This window comes from Aspergillus eucalypticola (genome assembly GCF_003184535.1).
Source record: "Aspergillus eucalypticola CBS 122712 chromosome Unknown BO83scaffold_20, whole genome shotgun sequence".
NCBI lineage: Eukaryota > Fungi > Ascomycota > Eurotiomycetes > Eurotiales > Aspergillaceae > Aspergillus > Aspergillus eucalypticola.
The window spans coordinates 598641-621722 of NW_020290294.1; the positions used below are offsets into that span (position 1 = coordinate 598641).

The 23082-nt window shown below is 50.2% G+C and overlaps 10 protein-coding genes across 10 annotated transcripts; 5 read left to right on the forward strand and 5 right to left on the reverse strand.

The window, feature by feature from the left end:
• Positions 1-335: 335 nt before the first annotated feature.
• Positions 336-1084, reverse strand: BO83DRAFT_317675 (GFA family protein; the record flags this gene model as incomplete). Its single annotated transcript, XM_025527710.1, has 3 exons — positions 336-450; positions 507-759; positions 829-1084. 3 exons carry the CDS (start codon positions 1082-1084, stop codon positions 336-338), a joined length of 624 nt encoding a protein of 207 aa, XP_025386035.1.
• Positions 1085-2050: 966 nt separating this feature from the next.
• Positions 2051-4068, forward strand: BO83DRAFT_91882 (F-box domain protein). The gene is made up of 2 exons (XM_025537706.1): positions 2051-2458; positions 2511-4068. Exons 1-2 carry the CDS (start codon positions 2151-2153, stop codon positions 3835-3837), a joined length of 1635 nt encoding a protein of 544 aa, XP_025386036.1. The 5' UTR covers positions 2051-2150; the 3' UTR covers positions 3838-4068.
• Positions 3844-5990, reverse strand: BO83DRAFT_380305 (glycoside hydrolase family 27 protein). The gene is made up of 8 exons (XM_025531720.1): positions 5690-5990; positions 5492-5624; positions 5283-5423; positions 5123-5212; positions 4769-5071; positions 4479-4663; positions 4103-4399; positions 3844-4079 (listed from the first exon to the last, which is right to left on the reverse strand). The coding sequence occupies exons 1-8, from the start codon at positions 5756-5758 to the stop codon at positions 3996-3998; spliced, it is 1302 nt and encodes a 433-aa protein (XP_025386037.1). The 5' UTR covers positions 5759-5990; the 3' UTR covers positions 3844-3995.
• A 481-nt stretch (positions 5991-6471) lies between these two features.
• BO83DRAFT_450469 (NAD(P)-binding protein) lies at positions 6472-7567 on the reverse strand (the record flags this gene model as incomplete). Its single annotated transcript, XM_025536803.1, has 2 exons — positions 7149-7567; positions 6472-7086 (listed from the first exon to the last, which is right to left on the reverse strand). The coding sequence occupies exons 1-2, from the start codon at positions 7536-7538 to the stop codon at positions 6472-6474; spliced, it is 1005 nt and encodes a 334-aa protein (XP_025386038.1). The 5' UTR covers positions 7539-7567.
• A 537-nt stretch (positions 7568-8104) lies between these two features.
• Positions 8105-10810, reverse strand: BO83DRAFT_418976 (OPT family oligopeptide transporter; the record flags this gene model as incomplete). The annotated part of the gene is made up of 5 exons (XM_025534852.1): positions 8105-8377; positions 8426-9706; positions 9765-10154; positions 10210-10477; positions 10536-10810. 5 exons carry the CDS (start codon positions 10808-10810, stop codon positions 8258-8260), a joined length of 2334 nt encoding a protein of 777 aa, XP_025386039.1. The 3' UTR covers positions 8105-8257.
• A 2673-nt stretch (positions 10811-13483) lies between these two features.
• On the reverse strand, positions 13484-14628 carry BO83DRAFT_400810 (mitochondrial DNA replication protein; the record flags this gene model as incomplete). The annotated part of the gene is made up of 6 exons (XM_025533420.1): positions 13484-13692; positions 13727-14057; positions 14087-14215; positions 14275-14370; positions 14430-14470; positions 14517-14628. The coding sequence occupies 6 exons, from the start codon at positions 14626-14628 to the stop codon at positions 13484-13486; spliced, it is 918 nt and encodes a 305-aa protein (XP_025386040.1).
• A 186-nt stretch (positions 14629-14814) lies between these two features.
• On the forward strand, positions 14815-16053 carry BO83DRAFT_380306 (amidohydrolase 2). Its single transcript, XM_025531721.1, has 3 exons — positions 14815-14978; positions 15024-15490; positions 15549-16053. The coding sequence occupies exons 1-3, from the start codon at positions 14932-14934 to the stop codon at positions 15998-16000; spliced, it is 966 nt and encodes a 321-aa protein (XP_025386041.1). The 5' UTR covers positions 14815-14931; the 3' UTR covers positions 16001-16053.
• A 452-nt stretch (positions 16054-16505) lies between these two features.
• BO83DRAFT_450489 (fungal specific transcription factor domain-containing protein) lies at positions 16506-18804 on the forward strand (the record flags this gene model as incomplete). The annotated part of the gene is made up of 3 exons (XM_025536804.1): positions 16506-16991; positions 17030-17053; positions 17087-18804. 3 exons carry the CDS (start codon positions 16506-16508, stop codon positions 18326-18328), a joined length of 1752 nt encoding a protein of 583 aa, XP_025386042.1. The 3' UTR covers positions 18329-18804.
• Positions 18805-18877: 73 nt separating this feature from the next.
• On the forward strand, positions 18878-20040 carry BO83DRAFT_380308 (DUF453 domain protein; the record flags this gene model as incomplete). Its single annotated transcript, XM_025531722.1, has 1 exon — positions 18878-20040. A coding segment is annotated over one exon (1147 nt), but the record flags the coding sequence as incomplete, so codon positions are not given.
• Positions 20041-21835: 1795 nt separating this feature from the next.
• BO83DRAFT_295373 (aconitase) lies at positions 21836-23054 on the forward strand (the record flags this gene model as incomplete). The annotated part of the gene is made up of 2 exons (XM_025527113.1): positions 21836-22048; positions 22104-23054. Coding segments are annotated over 2 exons (1164 nt in total), but the record flags the coding sequence as incomplete, so codon positions are not given.
• Between the last annotated feature and the right edge of the window lie 28 nt (positions 23055-23082).

Here is a 23082-nt window from a genome sequence, read left to right on the forward strand (position 1 = left end):
GAAGTCGTCAGCTGCTGGCTAGCATAGCTGCACTCGTGGTCACTGCAGCTGGTTGGGTGCCTATCTTCCCGGCTCTCACATGCTCGTGATGACTGCTTGAAGTTCTCTAGCCCTGTCGATCACCCTGATTTAGAGCCGGACGGGGACTTACACAGTAGGAACATGTTTTCAATCTAGTCGATATTATTGGTCGGATGGTAGTATCAGCTGCTCGGGAACTTCTGGCAAGGCTGAAGCCTAATCATTGCTCATACTTCGTGACAGCTAAATAATAAAGAAAAACAAAACATGTATATCTACATCCGGCTCCGGGGGCTATTATTCATCCCATCCAGTCATTCCTTCTTGCGCCCTTGCTCATCCAAAAGATCACTTTGCTCATCAATACCCGACCACTTGGGCTTCCCATCTGGAATATCCAGGACTCGCTTGCCGTAGAAAATATGGCACCTATACGACATCATAAGCATTATGCAGTCTAAGCCGGCACTACAAGGACCACTCACTCTGGTTCAAACGCCTCGCGCCAGTGCTGTCGATGTTCATCATAATCAGCGCTCTCGATGGCCTGCGGAAACATCAAGCAGACATTCCGTCCCTCATCCATAATAGGAGATCGACAATAAGAACAATACACCTTAGTCGGAAGCTTATACTCCTGGGTGTCATTCGTGGAGGAATAGAACGACAGGCCTTCAGCTCCCTTCGTAAAAGCGAGATCAGACTTATGGAAAATAGCCGCCCATTGGAATGGCGCGCCTACACAGTCAGCATGTTTCAGCCACTACTACCTCGTTAAGTAAGAAACTACTGACACGGCAGACATACCATGCGTCACTTGACAGCCCCGACAGTGGCAGAATTTAGACTTCAATGGTCGGTCCCGGCTCAATTGATAAGTCACCTGGCCGCATTGGCATTTCCCACGCCATTTCACAGGACCGAATTCCTCAGGAGAGCGGATGCTGTAGGGCGGACGCTTTGTCCAGTCGTCTTCGCCGGATTTGGATTGGTTGTTCTGGGAGGGATAGGTGGCGCCCACATCGGGGAGAGGATCGCCTCCGTATTGAGTGTTGTTTGCCATTTTAGCTGCTGTGGGCTGGAATTGGATGAAGCTGATGCGGTTGAATGGGGAGGGTGGCGTTCGGAGTGGCAGGGGTCTGGAGTGGCAGAGGAAGGGTCTAGGAAATCGCATAGCCTGGAGTAGGATGTACACGGTAATATAGACTACCCTGGCAGTGTACTAGGTGAATTGGCTTGGTTGTCTGCATGATGGCTATTTATTTGTCCTGAGGGCTGGTTGTTGGACATGATGTCATGGCGATGTAGTTGACGGGGCCCTGTTTTTTTCGTGAGTGGCCAGAAGAGGGCAATGGATCAGAGACTGTTCTAGATAAGCTTATTTTAAATTATGATGCAGTTTTCTATTGACAGTATGCAGCAGTGGTAGGTAAGCTTGTAAGTTGTTATAGTGTATATATATAGACTGTTGGAGGAGTATTGCTCATGACCCCATTGGGTTAGTGGCACTCTTTGGGGTCACGCGTCGAGGACCGCGCGAGAATCTCTCTCAATTCTTGGATCTTTGATTTTTACTACACTCATCAGCTTGGAGGAAAGACCCTTCAACCCTTTCCAGCCATTATGTGGTGCACTTTCAGCCCTGCCGCAGCCACCGGCGTCGGTCGTTGAACTGGGATCAATTTCCGCCGAGACCCTCTGGGGCAAATGGGACCAAAATGCCAACCACCAAGCAAACCCTGAGGCAAACATGAAACACCCGCCTGCCCCCCTTATATGAACCAACTGGGGGACATGTCTCCCCTCATTTCGCTTGCTAATGGGATGAGTCCTGCGCCAATTGCCAATCAAGCGTTTCAAAAAAACAACGGTGCTCGGCCCCGGCTTTGACCAGCGACGCGCTGGAATGGGGACGAACTGCGGGTTCATGCAGCGACTTCACATCACACAGCTTTCCCGACACCAATTAATCATCACCGCGCTGTTGATTATTCACTCGCTCTTGCATCCTTCCCACGCTGCCTTTCTCCTGGCTCTTTGTTCCACCGCTCCATCTCCCCATTTTAAGTTCGCTCCTCGTTTCCCTCCAGTCCATTGCAACCGTCCATGCCGCTTGTCTGCTCACCACCATGGGTTTACTGAGCCGGCTTCGCAGGCGGTCCAAGAGCCATAGCCGCGCGGGGAATGTGGCCACCACCTACGACCACCTTTGCCTTGACTCCCACCACACTTTCGCCGGCTTCGACCTCACAAAGAAGCTTCCCCGACCGCTGCTGGCTCGCATCTTCACCTATGTGTGTCCGCACACCATCGATTCGAGCTATGATACCTCCGAGGAGTCGATGACAGAGGATGGCTGCATGCTCTGTGATATGCGCGACCTGGCACATTGTGCCGTGGTCTGTAAACGGTGGTATCTGGAGGCTCGGGCTTTGCTGTGGGTTTCTTTGTTTCCATTAATTCCGCTCTCTGCTAATCGCTAGCTTCAGTTACGCTCACGTCCGTATCGACGCCGTCCACTACTGCGAGCTCGAGGTTCAACTTGCCGCCAAACGGAAACGCCATTCCTTCTTCGACCGCAACGGCGAAGCGATCGATGCCCCACAAGTACGCTTGCAGCTATTCATGCAGACTGTACGAGATTCGCGAGACCTAGGGCGCATGGTGCTCTCTCTACGGATGCCGTACATGACACGCGAGGCCAGCAAGGCGGAGATTGCGCGCACCATCTCCGTGACGCCCAACATACGCTACGTTGACCTGCCGGCCGGGATATACAGCGATGACGCGTCGTGTCTGGCGTTGAAGCAGGAGCTTATCGGACGGTGTCCGGATTTGCGTCGCATGACCTACCGACACGGCGCCGAGGGCAGCTTCTCGCAGCTGCCGGAAGCCCGTCTGTGGCAGAATTTGGAGGTGCTGGAACTCTCTCGATTATACATTGAGCCGCGGCTTCTTCGCATGGGGCTGGCCTCGTTTCCTAAACTCCGCGACCTGACCCTCGACGACCTGCCGTGGCTGGATGACTCGGCATTTGACCTCTCCGACACTCTGCCTGCTTTCCCAGCCGTCCAGCGGCTGACCCTTCGCGATACCCCGAACGTCACGGCAAGCGGGCTTGCCGGCGTTCTCTCCCTGCCTTTGAACCGCACGGAACTACAATATTTGACACTGTCTGCGACGGGGGTGCTCCCATCCACTCTGCACCAGATCCTGTCGGCTGCGCCGCAGCTACACGCCCTATCAGTCATTCAGGACGTATCGCGGTCCTTCCCGACCGACCAGGTTCCGCCGCTGTCTTCCCGGTCGCTGCAATTACTGCACTACGAAATCACCTCGCAGGCGGGGTCGTACGGCCTGCCGCCAGTAGCTGCATCCTACTACACGTACCTGATCTCGTCGCTCATGTCAAACTGCCTGCCAGGACTGCGTGACCTGTACGTGCGCGACGCCAGCTTCTCAGAGACACTGCTGCTGGCGCCGCCCCCGCGACTATTCGGTGGCGGCGAGGGCGGACCACAGTTCTTCAGCGGAGGAATTTCGCAGCCGCTGAACGTGTACAGCAAGGGTCTGGACGAGCTTGAGTGGAATTTTACGCCGTACGAGCCACCATCAACACGAGGACGGCGCGATGGCACAACCCGACCGGTGAGCTTCCACGACGCGCAGCTCAGTCGGTCATGGGGCGGAGACGCACGCAAGAGCGTGCTAGTGGGCAATGGATTTGGTGGATTCCTGGCAGTGCCAGTGGACGATGGACGACCAAAGAGCAGCGGGGGATGGCGACGAGAGAGCCGACAAGATTTGTGGAGGTAGCAGCGAGGCAGCATAGCGAATGGAGCAATATAATGATAATGACTATACCATCATCCATAATCCCCAAGCTCCCACCATACTATATATATATATATAGTAACCACCCATCCCCATCACCCAACCCAACACCCAATTTGAAGGACCGAGAGAAGAAAGACCTAACATTCCTCCCCGACAACCAAAACCGCTACATCATGCGCCTGCAACTTCACCTCATACTTATCCTTCACACAACCCACATCCTCCCCGTCCACGCATCCGTCACCTTAAACCCTTTACCTTTCTTCCCCTTTGAATTCTTATTCTTTAACTCAGGCACCTCCCCCCAAACCGCCGTACGAGTCTTCACCCCGTCCTCCGAATTCAACATCAACACAAACACCTCCCCAGAAGACGTCGGCCCGGACCAATACTCCGCCGGATGCTCCGGATCAAACGTCCAATCGGGATTATACCCCCATTTATATGGGTACGCGGGGCGCCCGATCACAGCGTCTTGGTGGAAGGTAAGCAGGGGTTTGTTGAGGAGGATGGAGAGGTGGGAGGTGTCGATTGAGTCCAACTATACAATACCAGTTCAAATTAGCCATATGTCCGTACAGGTGTATAGGGTATGAGGGGAGGGGGAGGGAAAGGTATACCGGCGTCCCAATGATCAACGGTGCCTTCATCATGGCCCAAAGAGCAAAATGCGCTCTATTCTCAGCGAGAGTCAAATTCCCATTCCCGACCTCCAGCATGTCCGGGTCCGGATAGCCCCAGAAGTTGGCGTAGTTCATGTAGAAGCTGTTTTCGTTGGCGATTTCGGCGATGCGGGACCATGTTGCTATCACCCACCCCCCTTTATTAGTATATATTATCCCATGAGGAGGTAGGTAGTTATAGAGTATGTATGTATGTATGGAGTTGTGGGGATAGGGGTAGGGTATACCGGTAATATCTCCCGACATGCGCCAGCTATTCCCCGTTTCATTCCCCCAGGCGTTCACATCCGCTTGGCCCCAGTCACATAGTGAGTAGAGAATCGTTCTGTTGACGCTGAGTAGGGCATCGCGCATGCGCTGGTACCGTTTCGCTGTGGTGGAGGTGGCCCAGTCGTATCCCGATGGTGCAGCATCGGTCAGGTCCACGCAGGTGCCGTTGGGGAAGTTGGACCCGTCGGTGCTGTCGGGGACGCAGTAGGTGTATTGGTCTGTGAGGTTTGTGGGGACGCCGCAGTTGTCGTATTTGAGGTCTATCCCTTTTGTTAGAACAGAGGTTATCGGTGAGTGATTGGGGGAAATACAGTCAACACCCCATTCCGCAAACGATTGCGCGTCAATTTCTTCGTAGCCTAGACTGGCTGGGTAGCCAGCGCAGGTGGTGAGACCGGCGCCTTAGTATTTATATTACTTTGGTTAGTGTGGTGATCTCTTTGGAGTAGAGGGGCTGGGGTATGTGCTCACTGCTGTAGATTCCCAGTTTCAAACCCAAGGCGTGCACTTGGTCTGCGACGCCGGAGATGCCGTTGGGGAATTTGTCGGGGTCTGGGATGATGCGTTTGGTGGTGGTGTTGCGGCCGGATTTGACGGACCAGCAGTCGTCGACTGTTTCTGTCAGTCAACTGTGCCAATGGGTAGTGGGGATAATGGGGGTGGGGGTGGGGGTGGTGTACTGTTGATATACTCATATCCCAGATCCTTCAACCCCAAGTTGACCACCTCATTGGCAGCAGTCACGATCTTGTCGGCGTCAATGTCGCAGCTGTATGCGTTCCATGAGTTCCAGCCAAGGGCAGGAGTACGGCCCTACAATTGATGATAATCTTCTTGTTAGTCGAGAGATAGACATGGTAGGAATGAACGTGACATACCACGCCATCAGGTCGAACCAGGGCTGTAGCCGGCACTAACAGTACGGACGAGGTGAGAAGCCACCGCATCTTGCTCAGTTTTTACTCAATGGATAGATAGGTAGGTACGGTGAAAAGCAGACAGATCGGTGAACGAAAGGGAGTGAAAAAAAGCATAGCTTATGTAGCTGAGCTGGTCGTGCGGGGAACCGTCAATAATGCACCTGCAGGTCCGGTTAAGATCTGCAGGCGAGGCCAATAGTGTCCGGGTTTGACTTCACCTGATTTAGGCTATCTGAAGTAGACGTAAGCATTGCGGGATAATGGTTCGGTGTTTGTATTGGGACAGGTTACCGGATGTGCCGTGTTGGATGGGGAATAGTGTTGCTGCAGGTTGATGCAGGTTATATTAAGTGGTGATATTGTTTGACTTTGACGGGCGTGGACTGCGGGGTTGTGCTGGTATCTGTTGAAAGAATTAGTAAATGTATTTTTGTAATGATCTGGGATGAGGTATCAGTAGCTTTTCTCTGGTACGTTTTGGGGGCATACTGCGATTGAGGTTGATGACTCTCGGGTGATGAAGTTTACTACTACCATGGGCAAGCGACATGTCACCAAAGCTTCAAGATGCTTGATCGTACGATGACGGACTGACACAGGCAAAGATGGACATGGAAGAGTCATGTAAATACACCAATCGGTGTCCCATGCGGGGGTTCGACAGCAGGCCCTAAAATAGTCTGCTGAATGTCTTGGACACACCCTAGAATTACGCAGTCAACAACTGCAATAGATACATATTATATAGCCATAACAGCACACTCATCAAACTTCATATCCACCCCCAAACAACCCCTCAAATACCACTCAAACGTCCTCCCCTCCATCCCAAATTCCCCATTCTGAACCTCTCCCGGCGGTCTCCAAAACTTCCCAGCCCCTTGCATCCCCTTGACTAGGATCCAAAAATCATCCGGAAATGCTCCCTTCCCTTTTACCTCCGCCGGCACCCTGTCCTTATCCTTCCACACCTCATCCACTAGACTGGTTGGATACACTGTCTTTTTCACTTTCTTCCCAGAGTACTTCTCCAGTAACTGTGCAATCTCATTATACGAGATACGATCACTCACGAAATTCAACGTCCGGTTCTCCGACCGTTCCGGATGCTTGATGGTCTCGACGATAAACTCTCCTAGATCGTCAATGTGTGTAAAATCAATAATGGCTTCCGCGTCGCCGAGTATATGCAGCGTGTATTCAGATGCATGAGGATTCGTCCACGGACACCATATCTCCTCACGAGATTGGTTGTAGAAGTCCCCGCAGCCGATGAGGGTGTATGTCATAGAGCCTGAGTTTATAGCTGGATGGTGTAGACAGGCTTCGTTGGCGGCGGATTTGGTATTCCACATCTGTATTTACATCATTAGTATTCGGTGTATAACAAGGATCTATGGAGCATGAAACTTATTACCGGATGAAGATACCCAACTTCATCTCCCGGCGGCCGATACACATGATGCATGCCGTATTCACTAGGGTAGATTCTCCTCACACCAGCCTTTGCTCCAGCATCTTGAATCTTTGACTGCGCTTGCAGCGCTTTACCGTTCAAGGCGCTGATGATGATCTCGACATTGATGAGATAGTGGACAAGGTCGTCTGTACTGCAGGAGAGGATGTCCACTGTTTCAGTGGATAGTCGACTTTGTTGCTCTGCTGTGAATTTCTTATTTACAGAGCGAGCAGTGGATTCAGATTGCGGTGAAATCAGTTGAAGCACCTCATGGGAGGTCTTAGTGAAGAGGGCGCGCAAAATGGACTGGCCGATTTGGCCGGTTGAGCCGAAGAGGGCGATTCTCATGATGATAATGAGATAAATTAGAAGTATAGTGCTTCGATTATTGTGTTGATGATTGGTATCTCATCTGATTCTATTCATGGGTATATGAACATGGTCATTACGTCATGGGTAGGTATGCTCTCGGTTCCGCATCTCTTAGACTGTTTCTTGCTGTAGCGATGATCAACAAGATTCGGAAATATGACATCCTAGTTTTTTTTTTTTTTTTTTAATTAAAGTTGAACTTCCGACATGGTTGATGGTTCGAGCTGGTTTGAGTTGGTCGCGTGTCTCTTCCTGATATCCATATCGGCTGGACGGAGGGCATTGAACCCCCAACGGACTGGAGACAAATTTATTTGCAGCTTGTCTGATCGCTCAGCCAGAACTCGCTCAAGTGGAACAAAATGGTCTTTGTGAGCAGTGCAGTACAGTAGTCCGCTTGCCCCGTGGAATTTGCCTACAAGAATGGACACTGGGTGAATTCTAACAAGATTTCCATGGTCCCAGTTTCAGAAGCAGGGAATAGTGTAATAGTGCAGGTACTATATACAGTGTTCTTCACAAAGATAGTAACCTAGCAGAGGGATTGTGTATATACAACAGAGGGAAATGATCCAAAAACAGTATTTGGTAATTGACATCGTCACACAAAGGGCAATAACGAATCGCACGTCGCAGACATCGCACATGTAAAGCAAAATTTACTCATCATCGTACCGACAGTAACATCCACGCCATCAGTTCAATGCATATGGAGGCAGATCAGCCGGAGGGAAGCACCGATCAGTCGCAGTGGAATCATTGCCCCACCACGAGGGAAATGACAGATTGGGCAGATTGATAATGAAGATGCAGACCTGCAGCAAGTTAGTCATGGCACAATCGAGTCAGCGAAGACAACCTACCAAGGTCATGAGCTGCGTTCCACAATCAAGACCGACACCCGTCAAATAGTTGTACTTTCTCCACCATACAGGGAAATACCGAGGAAGGATGCCCATGAAAAGAATGCAGGCCAAGAAAGACATGAAGAAGTTTGTAGTTGGGTACGTCGGAAACAGCATGCCCCCATAAAACATCAACGTAGGGTTGAACCAACGCTCCATGTCCCACCGGGGCTTCCACTTCTGCACAAGCCAGGTAAGGAAGACAGCCCCGGCACCCACGAGGAACGAGTAGTACACCCACGGGTAGCGTTCACCGAAGAACTCCTTAGGACCCAGGATGCCCCAGATGATGGAGTTAGAATAGTAAACACGGGTTTGCACAGCATCCCACGCCTCTGAGGTCCGCTGGCCAATAAGGTAAGGCCGTTCCCGGTCAACGATCAATTGCATGAAGCCGTAATTGATGAATGGACCGAGCACGGTGCCCCAGACCTGACCCCAGAACATCTCTCGCTCCGGAATCTTCATGTAGAACCCGAACTTATAGTCAGAAATGAGGTTGAGGTTTTGCTCCAAAACACAGTAGCCGTAGGTGTAGGCAGAAAGCACGGCAGTCGGCTTCCCGGGGAACATGGCACCCGCCAGTAAATCACTGAACGAGCCCATTCCGACCTGTGTATTGGCCACTGCCCACAGAATGCCGTTGGGCCAGGTGAAAATAAACGAAAATAGACAGATGACAATGAGGCCCCACGCGGACAGCTTCATGTTTCCTTCGTAGCCCTGAGCAATAGCGATCACTGCACATATTCCAAGCAGACTAAGATACCACCAGTGGGGTACCCGCTTTTGGAAGGACATGAGCTTGAGGTAGGGATCATCATAGTCGCTGCGCTTATTGTTCCATGCGTTCTTGAAATCCTCCCAGCCTGATTTGCCGTACCACAGGATTGCGTAGGTCATAGAGGCTGTAAGGGCGGCGAAGGTCCAGAACCAGTAAAACACATATGATGGGGCCCAGTAAGGCGACCCGTACTCAGCCAGCGCAGTAAGATTAACCTCAAGGTTGGAGCCAACGATGGCCGCAACATCGTAAGTGCTGCCATTGGCAGTGTAGGTGCCTGTATCCATTGGTGCAAAGTTCTGTGCGTTCATGGTGTTGGTAAAGTAGATGGCGGGATAGATTATCCAGACACAGAGAATGACGAAGATGCATTGGTTCATACTAGACCAGAGCGGTGTATAGTATGGATACATGTAGGTGATATAGTTCCAATCAAGCGACAAGTCCAGAATACCCTATGCTCAAAGGTTAGCAGCTAGGTTTGACTTTGCAGGTATGAGGATGGGAACAGACAAATCCGTAGGTACCCGAGCCCAGGACAAAGGCCTTCCAGTTGCCATGGCCAAACCAGCAAACCAGAGGAAGAGAGCCCAGCAGAGGAAAGATGAGCTCTGGAAGCCACTCATACACAAAGGTAACAGATGCGATGATGGCAAAGTACTTGAGAGCTTTCTTCGTGACGGATGGGTTCCGATGCATCGCATTGAACAGTGCCACGTTGGGCAACACTCCGGGATAATACATCTTCGGGGGTCGGACCAGGATATCACGGAAGAGACCCGCAAAGCCATATCCGATCATCTGAGAGGCCAACAAGAAGAACATGGACCAACCAGCGTTGAGCTTTTTACCGTAGTAGAGTTCGATGGCAGATAAGGGTCCCATTCCGATAGCCGTGTAGCACTGTTTCTTGTCAGCTTGACAAGGTCACTATCACCATGAAGGAGAATTTACTCACACTACCCCAGTAGGCCACAACAATAAGTGCATGCTCCTTAGCGTTCCAAGGACCTGGATTCATCGACCATTTCCATCCAAAGAGACTAAATTGCCTCGTGGGTAAATACCGAGCCATGGCATCACCCATCCCCCAGGATAACAACTGGACGGCATAACTGGTAATTGTGTTGTAGTACGGCTTGAAGTAGTAAAAGGTGGAAAGTGCGCAGCCGACAAGGACCCAGAAGCTAGACAGAACCCAGAATCGGAAGGTTAGGATCGGTTCACTGCATAGCTTTAATATCAGCGATGCGATCAACTCTGAAATTGAAACGAGAAGCTCACGTCGGGTCATTGCGAAGATCTACCGTCTTAGCTACCAAAGGCATGGGATAGTCCTTCAGGCGGGGATCGATGAACTCGTCGCTATCCTCGGGGATAATACCCTCCCCGATGGGAACATCTTTGATATTTCCCTTGAAGTCCGCCTCAGCGACGAAGCCCGGGGCGACTTCCACGTCATGGATATCCACAGACTCCTTGACTATAAAGTCATCTTTCTTTTCATTCACATCTACCGCGGGGGTGGAGACGGGACTGTCGGTTACCTCGTCCGCCATGCCAGTATTGGGTCAAGAACAAGACGATCGCATTGTTTGAAAAGAACCGTTGCAATGAATCTGTGACCTGATGTGGCCTTATATATCGTCCGCTGGGCTAAGCGCCATTTCGAGCACCCATCCACTACGTTATCAAGAGGTAAGACGGCCAGGAACCGGATTACCGGATAAGGGCCTGTGTGCTCAAAAGAGAATGATAACAATTTGCTATCCACTGGTTCCAATGAGAGCGGATTCTGTTCATTTCGCTAGTGGAAGTACTGGTTGGACTACACCATATGCGACGGCCAAGTGCAGTTCCCCGCTTCGCCGGTGATGAATGAAATGCTCGGCTCTTCTCGCAATGTCCAATCGCGTGAGCCGCTATGTAATGGCTAATGTTATGATGCCCCTAGTTCGCCATTATCGAAGGACATTGCGAACGATGTGCCGGGAATCCGGTCTCCAGGTGCGCTACGATTGTATTATGGGTAGTCGCGGCGGTGTGGCAGGATTGAATGAGGCATACACAGATGCTAGGTCACCGATTTCAAAACGCAATTGGTTTCTCGCTATTTGTCTTTCAATAGTTGGCAAAATTGACCCATTGCGATACATTAGGGAAATGGATGAGATATGGGGAAAATCTTATTGGCGGTGTCACACGTGGCCGAACAGTATTCCCAAAGCGAGTGTGATAACTATCTGCGGGGGGATAAGTTCATGAAAAGCCCCCATGGCACGGCCGCGCACTGTTTTGAGAAACCACCAATCAGTTTGGGAAGGCGCACACCACTAACGGGTATCTTATCGCGATGGTAATTAAATTGTGATACACAGCGGCACTGAATGCTCGCGCTGTTCGAAATTGGCGACTCGTAAGTGGTTGTTCTAGACTTCGCCTTTATCAGGCCGATGAGGAGGTGGCACAAGAAGTCCACCTTGCGCCGGAGCTCCAACGCATCTCCGAAGCATTGACTCGGGCGAGCACAGCACCCCTGTGTACAACGCATTTATTTTTTTGGAAAAAAAGTCATGGACTAAGCGCTCGAGGAGGTCGGTAACAGGCCTGGAAACAGGATGTCACAACATCGAGACCAAATCATCATGGGCAGATATCGCCATGGCTTCTAGACTCAGGAGCTCGGGAGCCTGGGAGTGCATTGGACCAACCAATTATCCAATGCACCACACCGAATGAGGCACGCGCCCGTGGAGATAAGCACCCAGTGCAATCTTCGGTTCCCCACGGCCTGCGTGATTTGTGCACCGGCTGATAGGATCTACTTTGTGTGTCTGGGTGCGGCCTACCATGGGGTGGCACATTAGCACCTGATCATTGATGACTTCTAGTAACAGAAAAATGTTTGGGACCCAAAAAGGCCCAATTTGACGTCTCAGTGGCGAAGCGTCAGCAATGAATATGATTGCCCGACTGGGCGGTACATGACCATTGATAAGTCACAGCATTGCCATAACATTGCAAGATGCCATCAGCAACTCACCATCGGATGATCGTAGACAAGCTTTCTAGTGTGATGTGTGGCTGGCCCATCTTGGGCTGTTGACCTCTAATCAGCGTCGTTCCCTCAAACCCCTCTTTCATGCATGTAGCGTAGCACACAACACCGAGTGGCGCTGTATCAGCTAGTCGAGTGGGACTCGTGGGGTGTAACTTCCGTGATATTGCTTGTTTCCTTGGATGTGCTCGCAGATTCGGTGGTCAGAATTGACCTGTATAAAATCACTCCGTGCATATTTGGAAATCGAGTTGCCTGCTTATGCGCGTTGGTCTTTGGAAAATTAGCTTCGATGCGTTTACTCCAAGAAAGAGTCTGGAGTGACGCCCCTGCAGACGAATAATTTTTCAAGGTATGTTGGAAGAGTGAGAGTCGAAGTGTCTAGGCATCTTACCTGCTGTTTGTGTGGATCACATGATCCTGTTGTCAGTATTATATTGATCCCCCACCGTCTCTCAAAGAAGAAATCTCATTGACTCCCCTTCATACTCATGACTATCCAGCTAGGCTATCGATTAGTGCACTACCTACAGAGACAGTGACAGAGCCAGTACCATCGTCACCTTACACATAGATAGCACCACACTAATGAGTCAATATTATAAACTCGACATGAACGCACTACGCCTCACCGGTGGAGAATTAATATGCTTCGCATAAAGAAGAGGGAGGGGAAAGCTTGGTATTTGCTTGGGTTCCGCGAGTATCCTTATCTCGCCATATCCACTGTTCCTTGCATCAGCCTTACGACACCCCTAGAGAGGAATTATCGTTCGCAGTGTTCTTGCTGATAGTCCAGGCAATCATGCAATCAATTAATAACTCCATTACCTAAAGAACGCCCTCGGGAAGGGAAGATAATAAAAGTGCATCCCATTGGGTGGTTCTCTTGGCCTTCGAGATATGGTCGGTATGGATCTGAGGTATGTAAGCACGGTGACGATGTATTTACTTGATATATGGAAGGATTGAACCAGATCATATGGAAAGATAGTAGTAATGGTGTTAAGGTGATGACCATAGCCGGCTAAAGCCATTGTATATTTTCATTTAGCTAATTCGGATATCTTTGGCATTTTGTTATTTTTCCACCAATGTGGCTATTATAAGAATAAGAATTGCAAGCTCTATGCATACAGGACCTATCACCTTTCTATCTGAACCGTGTTATGGATCATTTGCGATTAACAATCTCTTTAACCGTATCACCAAACCCTACCATACAGATCGTAGCCCACGCCGCAACCCCAATGCGGGGAACCACACTGCGAAACAGACCCTTGACTCCGGTCGTCGAAAAGATATACTTAAACGTGGACACGATCGCCGGAGAAGCTGGCCGGGCGGGATCATTCTTCATAAATGCATTTCCACGCGCAACACCTGTAGAGTCAGCAATCGGAAGTCCTTATTTCACACATCTCAGCGACACCTACTTCGAATGGCTGGTTCCAGCAGCTCAGTGCACCACCAATAGTGGATGCCAGGATTTTCTCTCCGAACTCGAGTTTTTCGTCCTTCGGCTTTCCGTTGACCTTTCGGATGCTTTCTTCCGCAAAATGCGTTATACCAACCCGAGAAGACCAACCTGTAACCTGTCGTAGCGCGACGGCGTTAACGCCTTTGTTCACTCCGCGAGTCCCTTTCTCGCGAATAATTTGGAAAAACATTTCTAGAGCCCCGGGTACTCGGGCACCTCCAACACTCATCTTTGAGCGGGTCACTTCAACTGTTTTCATGCATGTCGTCTGCCCATCGTGAGATACGATTGCGCAACGCCACCGCCAATACCACCCAGAGCACCACAGACCGTAGGTGATGCATTGAACTTTGATCTGGCATGATACTCAATCTCACTTGATGTTACTATCAGAATGGCGCCTTTGGTGGAGGCTTCTAGCCAAGCCTGTGGTAATTAGTATGAAATGTGCCTAGACGAGGGGGCTAGATGAAAGAGATACGTACCCAAGGTATCAGCCCTTGATAAAAAGCAAGAAATCTCCCGCGGGACCAAGTCTTCTGGAATGCATCCCGCAACGTATCTTGCCGGTTTGCTGCCAACTGGAAGGGTAAGTCGTCAGGATTAACTCACAATTAAGATGGGTGAGAGTCAAGCATACATGGGTTTTGATTACTTCTAGCGGCTGTCTAAGAGACGTAACTGTGTAAAGTTAGAAAGGTTCTTGGCAAGTAGAGTTTCTCATTACCTTGAGAGATGTTCATTAACGCGCCGACGGCCAACTTCCGATAGGGAATGGGGCGCTTCTGCTCGGCATTGCCTTGCAAAGTCGGGGTATTCATAGCTACTGCTTGTGCCATGTTTCAAACGTTATTCCTCCAATGAAGAGAACATTTTGTCGAATCAATCGCTGGAATCAAAGCTCTAATGATTGACCGACCATCGTGATGCTTGTCGGATGCATCCGATGCGAACCTCGGGATGTATCGGCTTTCCCGAAGAGGGGTGCCGCCGGGATCAACCGCATACCATTGATGCCAAGGAAGGGGATGCGTAGGAAGTGCAGCGTTGAGGGACAGGAACTTGCGATGTTAATATCAAAGCTCAATCTTCTGCGTGGGGTTCTACCGCAATTCATGGTTTACCAACGGGCTACCTACACAATGCTGTCACAAGCTCTAGCCACCCACGAAAGGCGCTCCAATACACCGTAGGTACATCCAGAAAATACAGCTGTTGAAGCTAATCCATCTAGATTCCTTCTCTCAACGGAGTCATTCGATACACATGTCCATGTATTCGATCCCAAGCTAGGCCCATATGCTGCAGGGAGAGCATATACCCCCGAGGATGCACCGCTGAAAAAGTTACTGGCGTTGAATCAGAGCCTAGCAAGGGATTACAACAATACTGCTCTTGTCTTGGTTCAGCCATCGCCTTACAAGAGCGACTGCACGGTTATGATGCATTGCCTGCGAGAATTGAGGGACAGAGGCATCAGATCGTTTGGAATTGCAGTGTTAGATCTCGACACTATTACCGATGCGCAACTGAACGAATTGCACGCCCCTAGAGTACGAGGTACTCGACTCAACTTCCAAGTCGATGGGAAAGATGTCGACATTACACATTTGATAAGCATTTTGAACCGTACTGCAGAACGCACACGCTATCTTCCCAGCTGGGCGATCCAGTTGTTCGTTCCAGGATGGACATGGGACCGTGAGTACTTATCTACTAATGACATTGTATAACACCTAAAGTGACTGATATGCTACAGTTCTGCATGATGCTGTTCGTGAGCTCCCCGTAAGGGTGGTTGCAGACCATCTAGGTGGCTTGCGTGGCACATCCAAGCTACCTTCGGAGTTACAATCGACGCCAACGTCCCAACCGGGATTTCGCTCCCTCTTGTCATTAGCAAAGCAATCGACTGTCTACGTAAAGGTTTCCGATTTATATCGTATGTCAGATTACTCAGCCTCGACCTTTGATGACCTGCAGCCTATCATTCAGGCAATGGCGAGAGAGATTCCTGATCGGGTTATTTGGGGAAGCGATTGGCCACACACGGGCGATGGACACAACCGGATAAAAAGGTCAATAGAAAGCAAAGAACCATTTAGGATGATCGACAACCATGCAATTCTCCAAAGATTGCATGACTGGATGGGAGATGATGCCTACTGGAAGATGATGGTGGATAACCCGGGCCGACTGTATATTGATTGAGCATTTACTTTTGTTACACAAGCGCGTCACTGAGCAGAGACCATCAAACTCAGGCTGCACATGAGTTTCTGTGAGAATTTAGCTATCCTATGAGTGCCGCCACTCAACACGAACATCAGTAAACGAAGGCCTTTTTCGCAGAGTAACTATGAATAGACGGCTTAGTAATAAGATGCCAAGCCCGAGGCTCTTCGTTCTAGAAACAGAGACGAACTGCAATTTCCATCCTGCGCATGAGCCTCATTGTATCCTCAACAGCTACACTACTGTACGCTGAAGTGCCATAGAAGCTATGGCTTCGATGGGTGAAAGTCCATCGGGCTCAACCCCTCATCGTCGTCGTCGAGGTTTACCTCGTAGTGTGGCAGCATGCCAACGGTGTCGACGACGCAAGCAAAAGGTCAGTGACCCACCATAAAGTCAAATTATCACTCACTAAAGCAGTCAGTATGATGGAAAAATGCCAACTTGCGGTTCATGCGCTGCTGCTGAAACAACATGCGTCATGTCGGATAGATTAGTGATCCAGCACCCATCTCTGAACTGTGATTGTGATGCCCTACGGGCCCAACTTGCTGCTGCTGAGCGACGAAGTAATGAGCTGTCTGAAAGGTGTCAGCAGCTAGAGGCCCGTTTGCTCGAGGCTCTCAGTTCTGTTCGATCTAACGACTCTGGAATTGCAAGTCCCAATCCTCCGTTACCTGGGCATAATTCTGCCGAGGCTATATCTCAGTCTGACCAACTGAGAGAGTATCCAGATTATCACTTCCTTAGTCGGATACTGAGACCAACCTTCTCACTGCAATTTAGCTCCAGAAGAGAGAACCGCAGTGCTATGAGCAGCGCTTGGGAGCTATGGAGTAATATCACAGATATCAAAGTTTCTGAAACAGATAGTTTAAGTCTCGACAATAACACATACATTGATCTGGCTGGCGCGTTTTTCGATAGGCGATGGCCATATTTACCAGTATTACATCGGCATACGTTCGTCAACCAACGCTTGATACCCTTTCTCACGAATCTGAGATGAGGCCATTGACCAGTTTCATGGTTAACATCATCTGAGCCATTGCGTCAACAGAGAAGTCATTACCCCAAACTCGCGACAAGACCCATCGGGTATTCTTCAGAGAAGCCATAAAAGACCTGGACCTGGTTTTGAGCGGCGAGAATATTAAATGTATTCAGTGTCTTCTTCTACTGTGCATGTATGGCCATAATGAACCTCAGTCAGTCAATATGTGGTTCACAACCGCTATGGCCCTTAATTTAGCCATCGGCCTTGACCTTCACCGCAAGGAATGCATTTCTGGGAAAGACATCATGGATGCAGAGATATCTAAGCGTGTATTCTGGTATGCGTACGTGATTAATTGCAGTGTGGCTATCAACATGGGCCGACCCTTGGAAATCCAAGAGTCAGATATCAGCATGCCTTTGCCTATACAGCTGACGGATGCCCAGCTCATTGAATCTATCCAGAGCCTCAATGTCGAGGAGTCAGTGATACTGCATGTGGCTGACACATCAACATTTGTCCACATTATTAAGCTCCGTCGAATCAACGCCGGTGTTTACAAGACATTTCATTCCATCGGCTCTGTCCCAACTGATCCTGCTGACCTGGATCGGCTTCGCAGTGGATATTTTCTGGAGCTGAATCAGTGGATAATAACAGCGCCGCGCTATATGCAGACTTTGTCTACTTTCCAGTCCACTGAGCGGTTCCAGATTGCTTTCCATCACGCCGCTCTTTCACTTTACCGTCCCTCACGTGCGGTCCCAATGCCATTACCAGATGATCTGCGGACCTGCACCGAGTCTGCCATTGGTCTGATAAGCTCAAACAGCGCACTGTACGCGCGAAACCGCATTAAATATACGTTCATCGCAATTCACTCGTTGTTCTTGGCAGCCGTGACAATGCTGTATTCTCTGCGAGCGTTTGCACCCTTGCGGCAAGAATTGACCAAGCCGGTGATTCAAATGAATATATCTACATTTCTTACACTCCTGCGGGGCATTTGCGATAGACGTGCGGTCGGAGAGAAGTGTTGCAGGATTGTTGAGCGGCTTGGCCAGTCGATTATGTCCTTATTCGAACATGAAGATCAGGCAGACTTGAGTATTGATACCGAGTTCCAAACCTGGTTTGGTCTTAGAGCACACACGTTTCCCTCCAAGGCTAGCAACCTAGCCTCAGATGCGTATGCTTATGACTCACCGTCACGTCTTCCTGACGTTCAAATGGACCTCCCATGGGCTGACCTATTCATGGAGGGAATAGACATGAGCACGGCAGATGTTTGGAGCGTTCTGTTCTAATGTTACTACGGAGAGTGGGGAGTGATGTCGAGCTAATTGAGATGTATCAAGGTGGCGCTGGGGGTGGTTTCCATTCGCCACTTGCCCGTCGGCTTCTATATCAACCGGACTGAATTGGAAAGAGGTCTCAGATCCACAACCATGATAAATCGTGCGGCAACATCTAATCATGGCAGTTTTCTGCTCCAGGCCCAATACGATCTGTCGCGGTCTAAATACCTCGGGTCAACGGCTTGGGCCCGACGCCGCAGATGGAATTTTGCCGATGCTAGTCAAGCTAGCTGTTTCTGTAATGTGCATCCGGCATTCAAACGGTCTACCTAAACGTATTTCTCATCCCAGGCACTCATTATACCTGTGTCTCTTGGTGAGGGGTGGATTGGAGACACCCATGAAGCGATTCGCGATCGGATGAGCCGATGAGCGCGGCTGTAACCGGTTAATTTGTATCGGATAAATCCGGTGGCAACTTTAATCCCTGTCCTGGAGACAACATTAAAACCACCCAATCATTTGCACAAACGTTTTTCCTAGCCATCAAACCACTATCATGTTCAAATATACATATCGAAATCGGGTCGCTTTTAGCGCTCGGCGCTATTTGTCGAAGCAACACTCCCTTCCTGCGGCCTATTACCGCGGAGGCACCTCACGCGCCGTCATGTTCAATCAGGCCCATCTCCCTCTTCGCCCGGAGTGGGACGCCATCTTTCGCTCCGTCATTGGCAGCCCTGATCCATACGGACGGCAGCTTGATGGCCTGGGAGGGGGTATCTCCAGCCTCTCCAAGGTATGCGTGGTGGGGAAATCCACCCACCCCGATGCCGACGTTGATTACACTTTTGTGTCGTTGGGGGTCAAAAATTCCGATGTTGATTACTCCAGCAATTGTGGCAATATGATCAGTGCCATTGGTCCCTTTGCCCTTGACCAAAAGCTTGTTTCTCCCCAAACGCCCGAGTCGGCTACTGTACACATCCACAACACCAACACAGGGAAAATAATCACTGCCTCCTTTCCCGTGGTGGACGGCGAGGCTGCCTCTAGCGGCGAATTTGCTATTGATGGCGTTGCCGGCACAGCTGCTCGGATTCAATTAGATTTTGTCAATCCGGCTGGCTCGGTGACCGGGAAGATGCTGCCAACAGGGCAGACAAGGGACGAGTTCGACGGTGTTCCAGCCACATGTATTGACGTGGCCAATCCATGCGTTTTTGTTCCAGCTAGCAGGTTAGGCGTCCGCGGTGACTCGACTCCAGACGAGATTGCCGCTCATCCCGACCTTCTGCAAAGGCTGGAGTCTATCCGGCGCCAGGCGGGGGTCAAGATGGGTATAGCACCGACTGCCGATGCTGTTCCAGGAAGTATTCCCAAGGTTTGCATGGTGTCGCCACCTCAGGAGTCTAAAGGGAAGGGCTCTGTCGACCTGCTTGTGCGGGCCATTTCTGTGGGACAGCCGCACAAGGCAGTTCCTATCACTGTCGCGTTGGCTGTTTCTGCAGCTGCTCGTGTGGTAGGTAGTACTGTTGAGGATGCAACCAACAAAGATCGCGTCAATGATGCTGGTCTTACAATTGGTCATGCAAGTGGAAATTTGCTTGTTGGGGCCAAGTTCGAGGAGGATCAGCTTACGGCGGCAACTGTATTCCGTACTGCGCGTCGGCTCTTTGAGGGCCAGATTTATTGGAAGAGTTAAATAATTTCGAAACCAGAAATTCAATGTAACGTGCTTGGAGTATTCTCTCATTGTTAAGCGGGGTCGGTCGCCAGTAACGATTGTAATGGTACTTTGCTATAAATGTAATATTAGTATGATACAAACCTAACTTGTCGGGCTATTTGACAGTAGCCAGGCACCCATCCAGTACTCCACCTCTGCTGTTTATGTGACTTCGTCTCCTCCCCAAGGGGTTCTCTTTTTCAGGATCGAAGAATCTAAGATATAAGTAATGCAACTTTTGGCTGGCACTGTCCTTCGATATCACGATCTACACATATTCAAAGTATCTTGCGTCTGCCTGCTCCAAAACTTCACTAGGCATGATCATGAGACGACTGTGAATTAGACAGTGATCTGCATATCACTCCATATAAATCACAGTATCTTATTGGCCCATTCGCCACCGGTGAGTCGTTTAGTAAAGACTGTCGGAGCATCCGATGGGAAATGGGTGCGGAGGTACTCATACCCACCTGGGGTGCCAAACCCACACCTGATTATTAGGCGATCGAGACGAGGGACAGGAAAGGCAACGCCATACAGAAATAGAAATTCTCCAATCAAACAAGGGTAAATACAATGACTTGAATCGATCATGTCACGAGGTATCTTCCCCCCGCTTTTTCTTCTTTTGACTCCAGACGCTCTTCCCCACGGAAAATCAGACGTAAAGTACTTAAGCCGCCGAGTAATTCAATGAAGCAGAGGGCACACAAGAAAGCAACGTGAAAATGGCAGGCCTTACTCTCCCTGTGGTTGGCACCCAGCTACAAGTCGCTCTGGTACTTCTTATTGTTGCTCCTTCGTTCATTCTCTTCGGGTACAACCAAGCGGTCTTGGGCAGTCTACTCAGCCTCCAAAGTTGGGTGTCAGTGTTCCCAGCCATAGACACTATAAACACCTCGGGAGCACAAAAGTCCCATAACTCGACAAACTCGGACGTCGAAAGACAGTTTTCATCGGAGCTGTGATCACTGTCGTCGGCCAGGCTCTGCAGGTCTCCGCAACCACATTGATCCAGTTGGTCGTTGGACGAGTTATCCTAGGGTTCGCTATTGGCCAAATCAGCGGCACGGTGCCTGTATGGCTCTCGTAATGTGCCTCGCCGAAGTACCGCGGACAACTGGGAATCTGTACGGGTATCTTCATCAGCACGGGATACACATTATGTAACTGGATTGATTTGGGATTCAGTTATCTACCCCCTTCCACTGGACAATGGAGAGCTCCGCTCACCATTCCCTTCCTCTTCTCGGCAATGATACTGGTTTCTGCTTTCACATTCCCGGAGTCACCTCGTTGGCTGGTATCTAGAGGCCAGGTCGAAGAAGCCACATCTAGTCTCTGCCGCTATCGAGGGAGGGATGCGCATGATGAGATAATTATGGGCAAGATACGCCCATATTCAGCTTGCTTTGGAGGGGAGTGGTACCATGTCCATCCTGGATATCTTCGATCGCAAGGACAAGACGCGTCTCTTGGTGCGTTTTTGGCTCTGCATGGGGCTAAACGTCTTCCAACAGGTGAGTTGGCGACCCCTTGCAAGACTTCAATTTGTTTATGTCTCCATCGCTAATTTATCAGGCCTGCGGAGGCAATCTCATATCCGTTTACAGTTCCACCATCTTCGAAAACTACCTACACATGACGCCCACCATGTCTAAAGTCCTAACGTCCTGCGTACTATCATGGAAAACTCTCTGCTGCCTAATTACATTTTGGACTATCGACAACTGGGGCCGTCGTCTATCCTTCATGGTAAGCGGAGCCGGGATGTCCGTTTGCAAGATATGGGACGTGCAGCTAGTCTCGCTCAGCAGGCATTGGATGCAGGGTTGGAACCGAAGATGCCGCTTCTGGTATCCCCGGGTAGCGTTCAGACGCGCGAGACATTGAAAGATGCTGGCATCTTGCCAGTCTTTGAGAGACTCGGTGCGACGATGCTTCCCAATGCCTGTGGACCATGCTGTGGGACTTGGGATAGAGTTGACATGCCAAAGGTATAGTATTGCCATTCCACTTCCCACACGACATTATTTCTAACGGTATAACTAGGGCACCCCCAACTCCATCATAACCTCTTACAACTGGAACGTCTCCGGTCGTTTGGACTCCAACCAAGCAACCAACGTCTTCCTAGCATCCCCCGAGCTCGTCATTGCAAAGGCCTTCTCCCGCGACCTATCCTTTGACCCAACCACCGACATGCTCCCTACACCATCCGGCGAACGATTCCACTTCCTCCCCCCAACCAGCGACTCCCTCCCCTCAAAGGGCTACCTCTCCTCCGAGTCAGCCTACGCACCCCCACCCGCAAACCGAGACAACATCTCCGTCAAAGTCGACCCCTCATCGATTCGCCTCCAAAATCTCTTACCATTCCCACCCTGGCCCGGACACGACTTCGAGAACTGCGCCATCCTGATCAAGACAGCCGGAAAATGCACAACAGACCACATCACCCCGGCCGGTCCATGGTTCCGCTACCGTGGACACCTCGAAAACATCTCCAACAACACGCTAATTGGGGCAACCAACGCCGAAAACGGCAAGGTGAACAGTATTCGGAACCAGCTCACGAAGCAAGACGGACAGGAAGTGCCCGCTACAGCACGTCACTACAAAGAAAACGCCGTGCCGTGGGTGGTCATCGCAGACCATAACTACGGCGAGGGCAGTTCGCGGGAGCATGCGGCGCTGCAGCCGAGATATCTAGGTGGTGTGGCGATCATCGCAAAGTCTTGTGCGAGAATCCTTGAGGCGAATCTGGAGAAGCAAGGGTTGTTTGCATTGACATTCGAGAATGAGCAGGATTATGATAAGATCAGGGCCGAGGATCGGATTAGTATTAAGGGGCTGGGAGAAGGGGAGTTTGTTCCGGGGAGCACTTTGAGGTTGGTAATCAATGGAGGCGAGTGGGAGGCTGCGCTCAGACATAGTTTTACGGAAGAGCAGATTGGGTATTTTAGAAGTGGGAGTGCGTTGAACCTTATGGCAGGGAAGTAGTTAGATGTTATTCATAATCGATGTGTAT